The sequence below is a fragment of the Pelodiscus sinensis genome, chromosome 2, assembly GCF_049634645.1.
Source record: "Pelodiscus sinensis isolate JC-2024 chromosome 2, ASM4963464v1, whole genome shotgun sequence".
NCBI classification, from domain to species: Eukaryota; Metazoa; Chordata; order Testudines; family Trionychidae; genus Pelodiscus; species Pelodiscus sinensis.
Window position 1 is genome coordinate 244,999,355 of NC_134712.1, and position 16,966 is coordinate 245,016,320.

The 16,966-nt window shown below is 45.2% G+C and overlaps 1 protein-coding gene across 3 annotated transcripts in view; it reads left to right on the forward strand.

Annotated features, from left to right (window-relative positions):
* The window catches only part of XYLB (xylulokinase), a 125,784-nt gene extending 109,843 nt beyond the window's left edge, over nt 1-15,941 (forward strand). For all 3 annotated transcript variants that reach the window (XM_075922826.1, XM_075922827.1, XM_075922825.1), the window contains exons 18-19: nt 2,080-2,174; nt 15,557-15,941. In XM_075922826.1, the coding sequence (XP_075778941.1) occupies nt 2,080-2,174; nt 15,557-15,640 (179 nt within the window). In that variant the 3' untranslated portion in view covers nt 15,641-15,941. The remainder of the gene's footprint in view (nt 1-2,079; nt 2,175-15,556) is intronic.
* The last annotated feature ends 1,025 nt before the right edge of the window (nt 15,942-16,966 follow it).

Consider the following 16,966-nt stretch of genomic DNA (forward strand, 5'->3'; position numbering starts at 1 on the left):
AGGGCAGGAGGGTTAAATCTTGGTACCACTTCAGGAAGGTTGCTGACTCTTGTTTTAGGGCTTCACTCACCATCACTTCTTGCAGCAGAATTTAGTCTTGGGCTCGCAGTGGCAGATCTTTTGCCTAGAGGATAATGTAGGGCACAACAACACAAACTGCCTGCAGTCTCCTCTCAGCTAGCAGTAGGGTCTGGACAAAATGGCAATGCAAATGGAAGTGGATGCAGTCTGCTGGGTGAGATGTGCAGCCATGATGCATTGATCCTCCTCCAGGAGATACCTGGGTGTTAATTAAAGCTCCCCTCCTTTGACTAAACCCACAAAGGAAAGGGGAAGAAGTTCAAGAAAACCAGCCTAGTAATAGTCCTGCCAAAATGGGCGACATTAAAATAAATCTTCAGTGTAAATCTTGGCATTTTTAAATGACAAACCATCTATCAGCGTATACAAGCTGTGCTGTGCTGCACATTCAAGCTGTGTACACTTCATGTTGTGAATGCATAAATCTCTTGCTCATTTCATTTACTGCCATAGATCACCAGTTGTAATGCAACAGCTGAAGTCCTAGAGATAAAGGTGTCAATTTGTGTATTGATGCAAAAACTTGTAATGGCTGGGTCCCAGCATTTTAATAATGTTGACTCCCAGGAAGGACTGTCTTCTTCAGGTATTTTGGAACACTTGAATAGACCATGACGTCATTTCCTGAGTATTTTACTGTTGAACCAGTTCACAAGTGTGGGCCAAGACCTTAGTCAGGCAAAATTCTCATAGGCCTCAATTACACATTTTAGCAATGGGACGGCTTGAACCCATGTTTGTGCAGGATCGTAACAGGGAGAAAGAAGCAAGACAGTGTAGATCATCACAAAAGCATGCAGGTTTCATTTACAGAAGTCAATTTTGGTTTCAGCTGCACGGTTACACCCACATTGACTGTTCTCACAAGTGTGAAGACAAAATAACTCTGCACAGCAGAGAAGCTGAATCAGTAATTTTAACACAAAAATATGCTTCTGCCACTTTGTTTTCAAAGAAGAAGCAATGGTGCCATCATTTAGGAGAGTGGAAATAAAGCAGCACCAGACTGTCCCAAGGAGTGGAGCAATCTGTGAACATTTTTACACTTTAGAATCAAATCCCCAAATCCTTCCTCTGTTTTATTCCAGATATGTCCTATACTTCAAAAATCATCCTTAATTTTTCCAGTATATGCTGCTAGAGGCAAATTCTTGTCCATTGAATGCAGCTTGAGATGCAGAGCTTTCCTTAAGATTTATGCAGCTATTTCATATGGTCAGAAGATGGGATTCCCTTTGTCAGTATAGTATTTGAAATCTTTGCTCAGGTATACTGATGTCCAGCCTGCCCCTCCCACCATGGCATGCTATGTGTTTTTCAACAGCATTTTTGATTGATGCTGTTCAGCTGTCTCCTCTGGCTGAGAAGAGGAATTGTCTAAAAATAAAGACTTGCTAACATAAATGAAATATTGATGACAATAGCCCTTTAACAGCATTATGATTTATATCTATAAATACAGTATTCCATAGTTGGTCTAGGTTGTTTGGCAGGAATAGCCAAGAATGCCTGAAACACCGTAGCTTACTCTGCAAGGGAGAATGCTATAATAAAGGGATTCCTTTGTATTGTTCACCTGCCTCATATGTCATCCTAGTTTTATGACTATTTGTAGAACACCTTTTTTATTCCATTTTCACATCTCCTCCCTACCTTTCTAGCTGTGCTTTTTATTTTGGTTACGCTTTGTCCTTGGATCTCTTGCTTCTGCATAATTTCACTGATGCTTACTGTATTATTGGTGTCCATATATGATTACTGCATCTCTGCCACTAACCCGCAGTAGAGTACAAATTGAATGATTGACATAAACTCAATCTCGAGTCCCCACTTTCCAGATTAGCGCATTGGAATGTAAGATCTTTGCCATTTATCCTTCACTCTTGAATGCTGACCTGGCGAGGGAGGATCAATATAATGTATTAATTTGCCAGTGAGTCAAGGCACATCCCTCATCTTGTTTTTGAGCATTGATCAGTATTGTGATTCTCTCTGCAGGGCTTGTGGCACAAACAAGTGTGTCCTGGGTAGATGTAGTGAAATTAGCACCAGAACCTAGATTAGTTGTTACACCAACTGCTGGGACAGATCAGGTGAGTAGGCTTTAGAATTTCATCATTTGCAGTTTCATTTCATTTTGTTTCATTTCATTTTCTGTATGTTTTAAGAATGGTTATTATATTTGCCAATTAAATGGATGTACTTGGAACTTTGGAGGCACTAGGATTGATTTGGGGAGATCTCTGTTTTTTTAGTGATATAGTATCTGAGTGCACTATATTCAGACCCATAAAAGAGTACATTTTCTCAATCACATACATGCAGAGAGGAAAAAATGTCAACTTTCAAGGACCAAAGTGTTATAATTTAGGCTTTAATGCCAGTGCTGGTCATTTGGGTTCTGACTGGTAATACTAACAGAGTGGTCTCTAGTTTCAGCAAAGTGGTACTTGGAAAGATGTGACTGAAGTTATTTTCTCTCTCTGGAAAAAATCAGAAAAATCCCTTCTTGCTTGGTTCTTAACATTGATCAGCAGTCACTTATGATAGGCGTACACATCTTCTTTAATAACTTCCAGTCTGAACAACCATATGGTCGCTAATTAGAAACAATGAAGTTTTCTCGACGGCGGTAAACCTCGTTTTACAAGGAGTAACGCCTTTGTCGACAGAGTTCTGCCGACAAAAGGTAAGTATGGATGTGGGGAAGAATTTATGTCGAAAGTAAAGGCCTCCCGGAAGAAGCCCTGGTGGACATTCGTGCCATAGCTTTCAACTCTATTGTTCCTGCCTGTAGCCATCTTTAAAAGGCACAGGCACCCAGGATTAGCATTCTGGCAGCAAGCCAGCTACAGCCAGGACCCTGACTGAGCAGCTGTTCCTGGTAGGGCCACTCGGAGCGATGTCCCAGGGACAAGCCCCCCAAGATCTCCCTGGCCTTTCCAGGGACACATCCGCCCAGGAAGCCAGGGGCACCAAACGCTGGGCACCCTCCTGGTCTGGGCCCAAGATAAAAGCCCTCTTGGAGCTCTGGTCCGAGGAGGAGGCTCTTCAGGCCCTACTGTCCCCCCCCCACCCCCACACCTTAGCCCAGGTCAGAGCCAATGTCTAGGAGCTGAGGCAGGGGCCACGAGCACAGTTCCTGCTCTTGGGAAACGGCATACTATTGTGCCTATTATGAGGACCTGGACCGGATCCAGGGGTAGGGGAATCCCTGCCTCCTGAGAGGGTTGTGGAGTTTGGGTTGGAGACCCCTGTGCAGCAGCGGCCGCAACTCCAGGGTGAGACCCCAGCAGAGGACCAGCAGCTCCAAGAGGAGGAGGAGGAAGAGGAAGACACCACCAGGAGCACAGTGACCCTGACCTAGGAGCCAGACACCCAGACTCAGGAGGCCTCCCAGACACCTTCAGACACCGGGAAGGGAACATCAGGTGAGTGCTGTGAGGGTCCAACACATACAGGGCGGGGCAGACAGGAGCAAAGTGGATGGTGCAGTGCTGTGACATGTCATGCTGATCACAGCCATGGGGGGACAATGATGCCAGGTGCAGGCATGGGTTGGGGAGGCTGGGATTGCCACACAGCTTCAAGCCTCTCAGCTGTGAGAACCCCAACTGTGGCCTGACACTTGTCTGTGCTACTTGGCCATGGGATGTGTGTGTTTGGGGGGGGGGGGCAGGATGGTGGCCTGCACACCTCTGGGCTCCAGGGAGGCCGTGACTGCTGCCAGGCCACACCATGCCTTACTGAGATGCACATGAGCATCCTCTGACCCTAGGACAGGCACTGACTGCTGAGAAGAAGGAGGGCGTGCCCTCTGAGGGGAAGTGTGAGTGTGCATGACTGACGACTTTTCCCTCTTGTCTTCCACAGCTGGACCAGCTGACCAGGAGGGGGCGCCACACCTGCCCCACCACCCTGATGGCTGCAGGGAACCCTTCGGCACTGGTGCATGTATTTGGACCTGGTGCGCGAGCACATCTTGGTCCTGCAAGGGATGCAGGATGCAGTGAACTGGAGGATGGAGGCAGAGGCAGAGTGGCGCAGGTACTTGCTGGATGAGTTTCTCCAGTAGCAAACTGAGATTTGCACTGCTGTCCGGGAGGCCATGGCCTTCCCCGGTCCTGTGCCTGGTCCTGCTCAGCCTGCCCGCCCCCTCAGCCCCTGCCATCCCAGACGCAGGTACAGCCCCACTTCCTGCCCAGCCCCCTACTGTCCTAGCCTGCATGTGCGGCCTTGTGTGAGAAGGCCTCCACAGCCAAAGTGCAGGGGGCTCTTCATCAAGGCAGCACCCTCAGCCCTGAGCTTTCCTCCCCCGTTCCAGGTTGACATTCCCCCTTCCCACCTGTGAGAGTCAGTAAGGGAAGCACTTTACTTTGTTTACAAACCCTTTATTTTTCTGAACAAAAGAGTATTTTAGTTTTTCAAAAAACCAACAGTGAAATAAACTGTAAACATTTTTTTCAACAACACCTGTCTCTGTTCTCAGTGTGTGATGAATGTGTACAATGTGTGAATGTGGAGTCGGGAAGGGTTTTGGGAAGGAAGACACTGGGGGCATGGGGCAATCCCACAAATGGAAGGCCCCGAGGAAAATCATCGGATTCCTTGGGAGAATTGTTCCCTCAGGGCTTCTCAAATGCCAGAATCCCAGCTGGTGGGCTTGCCAGATGGTAGCTGTCTGGGACTGCTCAAAGTGCCTCCCCTCCACATCAGCCCGTGTCCCCCACGTGGGGAGGAAGGCCTCCCCTTTCCTCTCCACTAGGTTGTGCAGCACACAGCATGCAGCAACCATATCGGGGATGTTGTGTTCCCCCATGTCCAGCTGAGTGAGTAGGCATCTAAATCTTCCCTTCAGACGGCCAAAGGAGCACTCGCCTGGAAGCGAGCCCAATTCAGGCGGGAGTTAAGAGTTCCCTGCTCTCATCCAGGTGTCCCGTGAATGGCTTCATGAGCCAGGAAATAAGGGGGCACGCCGTGTCTGCCACGATGCACGTAGGCATCTGCACATCCCCGGCTGCATAGTTTCTCTCTGGAAAGAATGCCCCAGTCTGCGGTACAGATATGAGTTCTGGAATATGCAGATATTGTGTGCCCGGCCTGACCACCTGACACAAATGTCTGTGAATTGTCCCCGATGGTCGACCAGGGCCAGCAGCACCATGGAAAAGTAGCCCTTTCTATTAATATACTGTGCTGCTCGATAGGTTGGCACGCAGATCGGGATGTGAGTCCCATCGAGTGCTCCACCGCAGTTCGGAAAACCCAGCCCCGCAAATCCAGCCAAGATGGTATCCAGGTCTCCGAGGCAGACAGTCTTGTGAAGCAGCTCTGAGTTTATGGCTGTCACCACCTGCAGAAAGGGACAAATACAAACACACACAACAGGACATTAGAGGAGCTGCATGACCTGATGAGAGGTGCTCCTCCACCCTCCCCTCCCAGACCCCAAGAGCCCCCTCTCAGGCAGCCCCCCCCGTATCCTCCACACCACCGCAGGGTGAAGCCAGGCAGGTTTGTACCACTCCTACCTCATCCCCCATTCCCTGTGCCCGGTCCTGACTGTCCCCCTTATCCGTCCGTCCCCATGGACTGTCCCCCGAGAGTGACTGACCTCCATCAAGACGGCTCTGACAGTAGACCTCCTCACACCAAACTGATGTCCCACGGAGCGGTAGCTGTTGGGGGTGGCCAGCTTCCACAGAGCAATAGTGGCGCGCTTCTCCACGGGGATGCGGGCCACATGTGGGTGTCCTGGCATTGCAGGGCAGGGGCAAGCCAGTCACAGAGCTCCTGGAAGGTGGACTTCCGCATCCGGAAATTTGGGAGCCACTGGTTATCGTCCCGCTGCTGCATAACTAGCTGGTCCCACCGGTTGGAACTGGTGTCCAGCCTCCAAACTCGCCTCTCCAGGAATAAGTTTGGTGGCAGGGGCAGTGGGGCTCAAAGCTGGGCTCTGAATCCAGCTCTGCCGCAGACGTCATGATGCTCTCATGAAGATGCAGCAGAACTTCCATCATCACAGTGTGGGGCCATGCCTGCCCAGAGGCAGCTCAGGCTCCATGGCCAAAAACACAGTGAAAAGCACAAAAACAAACCTGAAAACAAACTGCTGTAGTGTCCGAGGAAGCAGGGCAACCAAAGCAAGAACTGCAACAGCGTTGCTTTCCCTCTAGGAGGTAGGCAAGCCAGAAGCAGGAGCAGAACAACAGCTGTCCAGGAGGATCCCTTTAAGCACGTGTCTGTGCAAAGAGCATGCAGCAGTGCCTGAAATTTAAGGCTGGCCCCTGTGACCTGCCAGGAGCACTTCTGGGTGCCTTCTTTTGTTGACAGAGTGTCCGGCAGTCTGGATGCTCTTTTTCGACAGTGGATCAATTTTTCGTATCAGCATCTGTCGACAAAGCCTCTGTCGAAAAAAGCCTGTAGTCTAGATGTACCTTTGATGTGCTGAAATACCACTGAGCCCACCTTCCTGCCCTGTGGAATGACCCACCACCCTGTATTACTGAGCCAAACCTTCTGGTTTCCTCCAGCAATGGCACAGAGTTGTGGTCACAGCCCATAGCAGAGTAACATAGACACGGAGATCAGCTCAGCTCTGGGAAGGCTTAGTCAAAGGGACTTGACAGCACCCAGGTGCACAATCCCAGTGGACCAGAACTAGGAGTATTAATGTTTAAAATGTTAACTGGTTAAACACTAGATTTAATAGATTGACTTTGGAGCAGCCCCCCCACCTGTGTCAGGCTCCTCCAGCCCAGCTATTCCCACCATGCTATGGGCTGCTCTGACCATGCTGGGCTGAGCCTTCCAGGGGGCTCCTCCAGCCAAACCAGCCATGCTGCAGGCAGGGGGTCTGCTTGGGCCAGGCAGGACCTACCATGGGGCTGCTTGGGCTGGCCAGCAACACCAGGCTGTGCCACAGGCAGGGGGTTGCTTGGGCCAGACCCACCTGCAACAGCCCCCCCCTCCCCCCACTCACACAGTAGTGGGCCTGGCCCAGCCCGGATGGAGCAGCCTCCTGCCCACAGCACATTGAGCTCAGTCAGTTAACCAGTTAGCCTATAAGCAGGGCTCGCCAAGTGGCGGCAAGCCCTGATCGCCAGCCGCGGGGTTCTGCGAGCTGCGCATGTGCAGATCACGCGCCACAGGCGAGTAGATTACATGATTTGTTGAGCCCTGCCAATACGCAGGCTGGTAAGGCTTATGCTTACTGCATGACCAATTAACCCTTTAAATTCCTAACCAGAACCCCCAGATAAATCCATTTTACTGACTCTGTATAAAGGTTTGTATAGAGCAAGCTCATAAGTTGATTGTCCCTGTGGTGGAGCGGCCCAACCCTGCACTGGCCAAGGGGAGAGCAAGCTGTCCTGCTGGGCTGGGAAGGCTCCGCCTCCATAGCAGTGCTGGGCATGCTCCAACTGCGGGCCAGGTATAAAGGCCAGGGAAATAGCTCAGTCGCGGCTAACCTCCGGAGGGGAAGGAGCTCCAGCCCAAGCATCGGAGCAGCTGCCAACTCCACCAGAGCCAGAGGCCCAGCCAACGCCACAGCTACGGACACCCCACCAGTCGCTGGCGCCTACGGCTTGCAGCCACCCTCGCCGCTGGCGCCGCCCCAGCAGCCACCGTGCCAGCGGTCGATCCCAAACCTGAACACGGTTGCTCCAGACGCTGTGACGGTCAGTGCCACTGGCACGCCTGCCAACGCCGCCTCCACAGCTGGACCTGCATACCCAGGTGGGACCTACGCCGGACAGGGAGACTGGGTAGGAAGCAGTCCAGGGCGGGGAGCAGGAACAGGCCCAGCAGGCTTGGTGCGTTTCGGAGAAAACTCCCCGCCGAGCCAGTGGCGGGAACCACCCACCACTCATAGGGCCCTGGGCTGGGGCCCGGTGGAGAGGGAGGGCCCGGGCTCCCCTACCCCTCCTTCCCAGATTCCGGACTAGGGGTGGATCCTGAAAGGCTAGGCCTCTGGGCCTCTTTGCAAAGGACTAGGCCTCTGAGCCAGACGGCGCGGGGCACAGTCCCCTTTATCAATGGGAGATATGCACAGCTGCCCCCCCTCTTCAGTTAACAATTATTTTACACTGGGCTTATTAATAAGCAAGTATAAAAAGTAGGATTGCAGTAGTTGCAAGTCATAGCAGACAGATCAGAAACATTGTGGCTGGCTTCTGGCCTATGGGGCAGAGTCACAAGTTCATTTCTTTTGGTCTGTCTAGTCCCCGTTTAGTTACCACTTGCAACGGTGGGTAAAGCTGAGTGGGATCCTTGGTCCCATGCAGGGCTAGATACAGCCTACGTCAAAGAATCCACAGTGAATTCTTTTGTGTGTCAGATTTTACTGCCATACAGTATCCTGACAACTAAAATAATTAGTTGTTTCCGTCTCAATACTTTCTTCCTCCATTCTCACTCCGTTAGACCGGGCTATTATCACACATCTTTTTATTAGTTTTAAATGATACAGAGACAGTGAATTATTGCTCCAGTTGATACTGAGTCATTAAAGAGATGGTAGCAGCTAAACAAGTTGAGGAATGACCATTTCTGCACCCCCTTTACCATGCCAGCTGCATCACATAAAAAGCAGTTTCATTCAATTACAAATTTCACTCCAATTTTTATCTCCTTTTCTATGATTTTACAGTTGATAGTGGATTTGTTGGTTAGTTTCATGGCTGTGAAACTACAGAAAGCCAGAGGGCCTGTCAGTAATATAGTGGGTTAGTATGAACAGTGCAGTAAAAATTCATAATATGATGAGTCAGTTTGGTTCTGTTTTTTACAGGGCTACATCTTCCTGTTCATCCAATTTTTCTGTTTAGTTTAGTGGCTTTCACTTAAATGATGGTTCTTTTTATAAACTTCAAAGTGATCCTGAGGTTAAGCTCTGTCTTGTTGAGGAGCTCTTGCAGAGGAACTTGGCTAACCCCTGTGAAGTTGCTGATTTCACAGATCCCTCGCTTTTTGTACTGCGAGGGCCAGATCTTGGCAGTGTAGGGAAAGCTGGTCCTAACTCAGGAATCTAGTCTGGTTTCCTCCTTTTGCCAGTATAGGTTTGAAGCGACAAGGACCAGATCACTGGAAAGAGGAAAGCCTGCTTTTGACTGCTGTAAAATATTATAGCTCACTGTATTTGAATCCTGAATGTGAAACTTAAGCACAACTTAATTTCAAAAATCAAAGTATAATTTCTATTCTATCGTGTTTACAATTGTAGGGTAGATTTGGCTTGACCCCCTATGTGGATGTGAAGGATGTGCGCATGGATCCAATCTCCTTTTGTGCTTCTCATACAGGAGCTGAGGACCATCGCCAGACCTTGCACTTACTTGAGCAGAAGGGGTGTGTGGTGCTAGCACTGCCAACTGCCCTAAAGAGGAGGAGGGACAGAGTGAACATGGGCCCTGAACTTGTCCATCCCTCAGCACTGGCTTGCGGCCATACTGGTAGCAGTAGTTATGCTCTCTTTCACATTGGGGAACACGATGCCTTCCATAGCTCCTGTTGGGCCAAGGAACTGGGATTGTACAAGAAAGGCACCACAGAACTCTGGGCACAGAAATTTCCTACATTTCAGCCTGACAGAACCACTAGGCTTGACTGAAATAACTGAAAGAACTTATAACAATATGTATTACGGCATTAAAATGCAGCTCAATTTTAGAAGTCTATTAAAAATGGTGATGGTTGGCTTATTGGCTAATTAAGCAAAAAGGCATGAGAGAATATGATTATCTGGAGATAATCACATCTCCTGTGTTTTTACAAGTCAAGTACCTATTCAATGGTATAAGATTTCATTTACTGCTGTTATGTAGCATTTTGTGCTTAGAAGGTTTAGTGCAGTCCACTTCACTTAGTGCATCGCATGTAATTGCATTGTCTATTTATTTCATAAAATTTGCATTGATACAATCAGCATTGGGTCACTGGAGAGGGACTATGAGCACAAAGCACGATTTCTGCCCTTTAAAGTACTGCTAGGAAAAATTCTCTGGCTCTGGTGCACTGGGCACACACAACTTAAGTGGAATACATGGCTGCATCAGCTCTCAAAGAACCATCGTTTATAATAAGTAACAGTTAATGGGTTAAGAAGGACATGTATGGTTCACAGACTTTGTTCTGGGTCTCTGTACAAGGGGTGAATTAAGCCCAAATTAAACAGAAATAAAGTAGGAGGAATGGTTTTAATTTTTCCCATGTGCGTTCAGTATATATTACAGCACTCATTCACACTGATGTCTGAGAGACCCACTGCAGATGCCTGAATTTTGCAAATTAGCAAGTAAGTGTTTAAGGCCAATAAAATAGTCAAGGACACTTATCAGTTAACATGGCTGTTCATTTATTTTGACACTTTTTAATTTAGAGTGATGTATTCACAATAATACTTCATAATGTGCTAGTAAATGTCCAGCCATATGTATTGTAAAAATAATGTCGTGTAAGTCATATGAGAGCTGCTATTTTAGCAATAAAGCACTCTTAGTAAAATAGCACTAAGCTATTAAATCTTTGCTGAGGAATCTGGTAAAGCAACCAGAGCTTATCAAGTTTATGGGTTAGCAAAGCAAGATTTAGTGAGGCTTGACTATAGATGTTTCAGTAGATAAAGGATCTATTTTTGTATGACATATTGATGCTTCTAATACAATGCATAAATGTTTGCTTAGAATTTTGTTTGCTCCTACATATATATTTAAGAAAAATAGGGGCAATAGCAGTCTTTGGGATATATAATGGCACTTCCTGGTATTCCACAGTTACTGAGAGCCAGTGTTCACTGTAAGCTGAGTGCTTGGGTAGCCACCCCCAAGAGAATTAAATGCCGCCCACAACACACATCAGGCATTCATATAGTTAGTGAAATTCATATACTCTGTGATGTGCTGTAAGGGGCGTTCAGAAAATTTGAATCTGGCAAAGAGAAAATCATCATTTGCATTCACTTGTTTATTTTTCAATATAGCTCCCCCTGACATCAGTATACATGTTCTAGTGCAATGGCAGAATAGACAGGTGCGGTTTGGCTATGCTTATGTAATAGAAGTCCTTGTCCTGAATGTTCAAAAACTCCTCAACTTCTGTGATCACCACAGTATCATCACTCCAACTTTTTCCTTTGGTTGCTGTGGTCACTACAGTCTGGGATGTGTGGGGTGATGCACTGTCCTGGAGAAGCAAGAAGTTCCCTGGAAACTTGTCATGATGTCTTCTGATCAGCAGTGAACACTTTGGACACCCATCTTGCTGAAACCTTTTTCATGCCCAAGTCTTCACTGCAGATGGCATGCACGGAACGACTGCCAATGCCATGTCTCAGTTATGAACCTGACTGTTGGTCTTGTCATTCATCATTATCCTGTGGATTGTGTCAAGGTTTTCTGATGCTTTGGCTTGTCTGAGGCATCCTGTGGATTGTGTCAAGGTTTTCTGATGCTCTGGCTTGTCTGAGTCATCCTCGGTGCTGATTCTCCCTTTCTAAAATCCAACAGTTCAATAGACCTGTGTGATTTTATTTAAACTGTGACACATGGGCATCATTCCCCAGTGTTGCAATTGTATCCTCATGGATTTGCTTTGAGACGAAGCCTTTATTATTTTGATATTAGATCACCTCTGTGGTTTCATTATTTTCCAGTTTTCAGCTCTTCAGTGGCTATTCACTTTTACACGTCTTTGTATTCTGCACAGGGGAAAAAAGGCTGCTAACAAAAAAACACAAAATATTAATACTCTGGACTGTGACATACATTGGGTCCTACCATGTAGTTAAATAGGTCAGGCTAGACACTTTCTAAAAAGGTCTCTAGAGGTGATCCCGGTAATTACAGACCAGTAAGTCTGACGTCAGTACCGGGCAAATTAGTTGAAACAATAGTAAAGAATAAAATTGTCAGACACATATAAGAATATAATTTGTTGGGCAAAAGTCAACATGGTTTCTATAAAGGGAAATCATGTCCTACTAATCTATTAGTTCTTTGAAGGGGCCAACAAACATGTGGACAAGGGGGATCCAGTAGATATAGTATACTTAGATTTCCAGAAAGCCTTTGACAAGGTCCCTCACCAAAGGCTCTTACATAAATTAAGTTGTCATGGGATAAGAGGCAAGATTCTTTTATGGACTGAGAACTGGTTAAAAGACAGAAAACAAAGGGTAGGAATAAATAGTAAATTTTGAGAACGGAGAGGGACAATTAGTGGTGTTCCCCAAGGGTCAGTCCTAGGACCAATCCTATTCAACTTACTCATAAATGATCTCAAGAAAGGGGTAAACAGTCAGGTGGCAAAGTTTACAGATGATACTAAACTGCTCAAGGTAGTTAAGACCAAAGCAGACTGTGAAGAACTTCAAAAAGATCTCACCAAACTAAGTGACTGGGCAACAAAATGGCAAATGATATTTAATGTGGATAAATGTAAAGTAATGCACATTGGAAAAAAATAACCCCAACTATACATATAATATAATGGGGGCTAATTTAGCTACAACTAATCAGGAAAGAGATCTTGGAGTCATTGTGGATAGTTCTCTGAAGACGTCCATGAAGTGTGCAGTGGCAGTCAAAAAAGCAAACAGAATGTTAGGAATCATTAAAAAAGGGATAGAGAATAAGATGGAGAATATCTTATTGCCCTTATATAAAGCCATGGTACGCCCACATCTTGAATACTGCGTACAGATGAGGTCTCCTCATCTCAAAAAAGATATACTGACATTAGAAAAATTTCAGAGAAGGGCAACTAAAATGATTAGGGGTTTGGAATGGGTCCCATATGAGGAGATTTTAAAGAGACTGGGACTTTTCAGCTTGGAAAAGAGGAGACTAAGAGGGGATATGATAGAGGTATATAAAATCACGAATGGTGTGGAGAAAGTGAATAAGGAAAAGTTATTTACTTGTTCCCATAATATAAGAACTAGGGGCCACCAAATGAAACTAATGGGCAGCAGGTTTAAAATAAATAAAAGGCAGTTCTTCTTCACACAGCGCATAGTCTGTGGAACTCCTTGCCTGAGGATGTTGTAAAGGCTAGGACTATAAGGCTATGTCTACACTCGCGGCTTCTTGTGTGAGAAATATGCAAAGGAGACTAAGCGTGGAATATCGCTGAGCCTCATTTGCATACCTAATGAGCCGCCATTTTTGCGGAAGAGGCTCTTGCGCCAGAAGGAGCTGTCTACACTGTCCCTTCTTGCGCAAGAAATACCATCTTACGCAATGCCATTACGCTGATTATTTTAAGGAATAACAGCATTGCACAAGAGGGTTTTTCTTGTGCAATAGGGGGCAGTGTAGACAGCTTCTTCTAGCTCAAGAGCCTCTTCTGCAAAAATGGCGGCTCATTAGGTATGCAAATGAGGCTCGGCGATATTCCACGCATAGCCTCATTTGCATATTTCTCACATAGAAAGACGCGAGTGTAGACATACGATAACAGGGTTTAAAAGAGAACTAGATACATTCATGGAGGTTAAGTCCATAAATGGCTATTAGCTAGTATGGGCAAGGAATGGTGTCCCTAGCCGCTGTTTGTCAGAGGGTGGAGATGGATGTCAGGAGAGAGATCTCTTGATCATTACCTGTTCGATTCACTCCCTCTGGGACACCTGGCATTGGCCCCTGTTGGCAGACATGGTACTGGGCTGGAAGGACCTTTGGTCTGCCCCAGTATGACCATTCTTATGTTCTTATGACTCTCATTGTAATAGTGTTCTGCATTTTCATATCCTTTTTGTCCATCGATCCCTTTATCTCCAATTTACAGACAGGGGACATTGAGGCACGGAGATTAAACAAGTTGCCCATGGGTATACAGTCAATCAACAGTAGAAGCAAGAGTGTAACATAGGTCTTCTATCTCCTGGTCTGATGCTCCATCCCTGAAGATAGTTTTAGTTGACATGTTTTTTAAACGCCTATTAGCTACCATGTTTTAAAAACAACAATTTTCCTGACCTTGACAGGGCTTCAATTTAAATATACAGTGTATATTCTCACATACCATGGGTACATTGTAAATTTACCTGGTGGTATATAGATTTGCTTTAACTGTTGTTAACATCTTATTAGTGATGGGTAGAATTATTCAAAGAAGGCTCCTCAGTTGCTGAATTTGACCAACAATTCAATTCTTTAGTCAACAATTCTTGACTAAATTCCAAAGAGAGCATCTCAATTTGAAACAATTATTCAGGAAGAAACTGACTCAGATACTGAAGATTCTGAAATGAATGGAAACACACAGTCAAAACACCATCACTCCTCCCCCCCCCCCTTTTCAGGTGATAAAATCTTTGAAAAACTACAAATGGGTTCTCTTGTGAGATGATCTGATCATATTGGGATATTTTATTTAATTCCAGTTGAATGTGTATTAAAAAATGATGCCATGAAGTACTGTATTTGTAATTGATTAAAGGTCAGTTCTGCATTTATATGCTATCACACACACAGCTTCTGTTTTTACTCATGAAAAACTCATGGTGAAGCCATTTAGAGTTTTGCCCAAGTAAGGATTGCAGGCTGGAGCCCGTGTTTGGCAAGAGTGAAAATCACTTAAATGCTGGCTCTTGTTAGTTACCATGGGTAAGGGTTTCCAGTATTGGATCTGTTTTATTATAGCTTTATGGCCCCATAGTGACAGCAGGCAGGCATAACGCCGACCTGCCAAGGAATACATCAGTGCAGGGAGCAAGTAGACCAAAAAGGGTGAGAATGATACAGATATTAATACTGAGGGAGATGAAGGCATGGAGAAGAGTTTAGGCTCTGTGGCTAGAATAGGGGTGGGCAGTAAGTGGCTTATGGGCCAGAGGTGGATTCCCAGGGTTAGTCGCTGAAGGGCCGCTGGCTCTTTATTTACCTGCATGTCTGCAGGTACAGGCGCTCGCAGCTCACATTGAACATAGATCCCTTCTCCCAGCCAAAGGGAGCGGGAGGAAGTGGTGTCGCTTCCCACAGCTCCCATTAGCTGGGAACAGCACCTGCGGTTAGTGGGAGCTGCAGAGGGTCATATTTGCAGATGCACAGGTAAATAAAGTCAGTGACTCCCCAGGGGCTAACCTGGCAAAGAGCCTCCAGCTTACTGCCCACCTCTGAACTAGGAAGAGCAGGCTGGGCTTTAGAAATGTATGTCAAACTGTCAGTAAACAATTATTTTAACAGACTGCTTACTTCCCCTTGCAATAATAAGTTATGCTCATCACAAGACACATCTTACCACACCTACAATAGAGATTATATGAGAGCATCATGATATTAGAGCTGTAAAAGAACTGATAATAAGACTGATTATAAACAGAATGAAGAATAGCAGTGTGTGTTTTAAAAGACCACCTAACACTTTGGTTGGTTCTGATGATACTTTAAAATGTAAATCAGTAAGTAAGTAAATAAATAAGTAAAATCCATGTTTTAAAAACATAAACATGTAACTTTCTCTTCCTTTTTAGGTCTACCAGCCCCTTCTGAAAAGATATGAAGCGCTTGAACAAAAAGTGCTTTGCAATCCAATCCCATCTCATCTGGCTAAATAGCAAGAAAAAGAAAAATCTTCAAAAACTAACCTAAGGAATTTACTGCCAGGGTGAAGATGAGAAGAAAGTTGACAATGTACTGCAGTTGTTTTAAAGCATTCTTCTGTATATTGTGCTAAAAACAAGGTCTAATACATATTCAAATGTTTTTTAAAATAGTATAATTGGAAAAGTTTCTGAAAGATTGAAATCTTGCTGAAATCACGCAAGTTGTTCTTTGTGTCCACTTTTTTCTCAGATCCTTTTCAGCATTGTAATTGGTACTTTGAAATAACTGGATAATAAAAGGTTAATTTGTCTACTCAGTTATTCTGTTTACATGTCTGTCCATAGCTATATGTCTACCATATCTGTCTGTATCATAGGTATCTACTTAATTGTCCTGTCTTTCTGCCTATTTTATTTGTCTTCTATATCCATTTATCTGTTATAGCTATCTCTCTGTATGTCTCTAGTCTGACTACTGTTTTTATACCATGTTTATTACAGAAATTATATAAATGCTGCAAAAAACTAAGCACGATTGATTTTTGATTCTCTCTCCTTTTTCCTTAACATGTAGATATTTTATGAAGCTGCTAGAATAATCTAAAACAGAAGGTACATGAATTTCCTGAGAATTATGTTCCTTTGAAAAGAGAAATTAATATTCAAGACAACACTTTTTCATTTTCCCCTCTTAGGTCCCAGTGCTATTTTGTTTCCATTGTGGAAATGCCTTATTGACTGTTACCTGCTATTACAAACTCCTGTATTGGCTGCAGTGGATCATATCCTGCTATAACTTATGTCTATGCAAGTACATGAAAGGTTGCCTGGGAGTAACTATAAGGGCAGTTTGGTTCCTAGTCTGTAATTTGATCTCAGTGCTTTTACAATTCTCTGTAAAGTAATGGCTGTGACCTCCGAAAGACAGGAGACTTGGCTAAACATGCTACAAACAATAGAGAATGTCGAAACAAATAAGGATCTGTTAGAAATAAGCCCTCTGGTAGAAACTGCCTGTATGTGCTTACAATGTGGTACATCTGGGGGTGCCCAAACTGTGTCTGGCTGAGTGCTATATAGTCAGCTTACTAGAAGTCTAAATGTTAGATCTAATTTACAGAAAATGGGGCAGATTGGAGCTTCTTATATCTTTGATACAGGGATGTATCCTATGGGTAGAGAACACAGGTTTAAATCTGAATCACTTCACCTGCTGTACCTCATCTTACCCATCTTTAAAATGGGTCTAATTTCATTTAGCTATTTATAAAAGTCAATTAATGTTTGTAGAAGCTCTTTGAGATCATTGGAGGAAGTGCATTTTTATTAGGTGTTGTC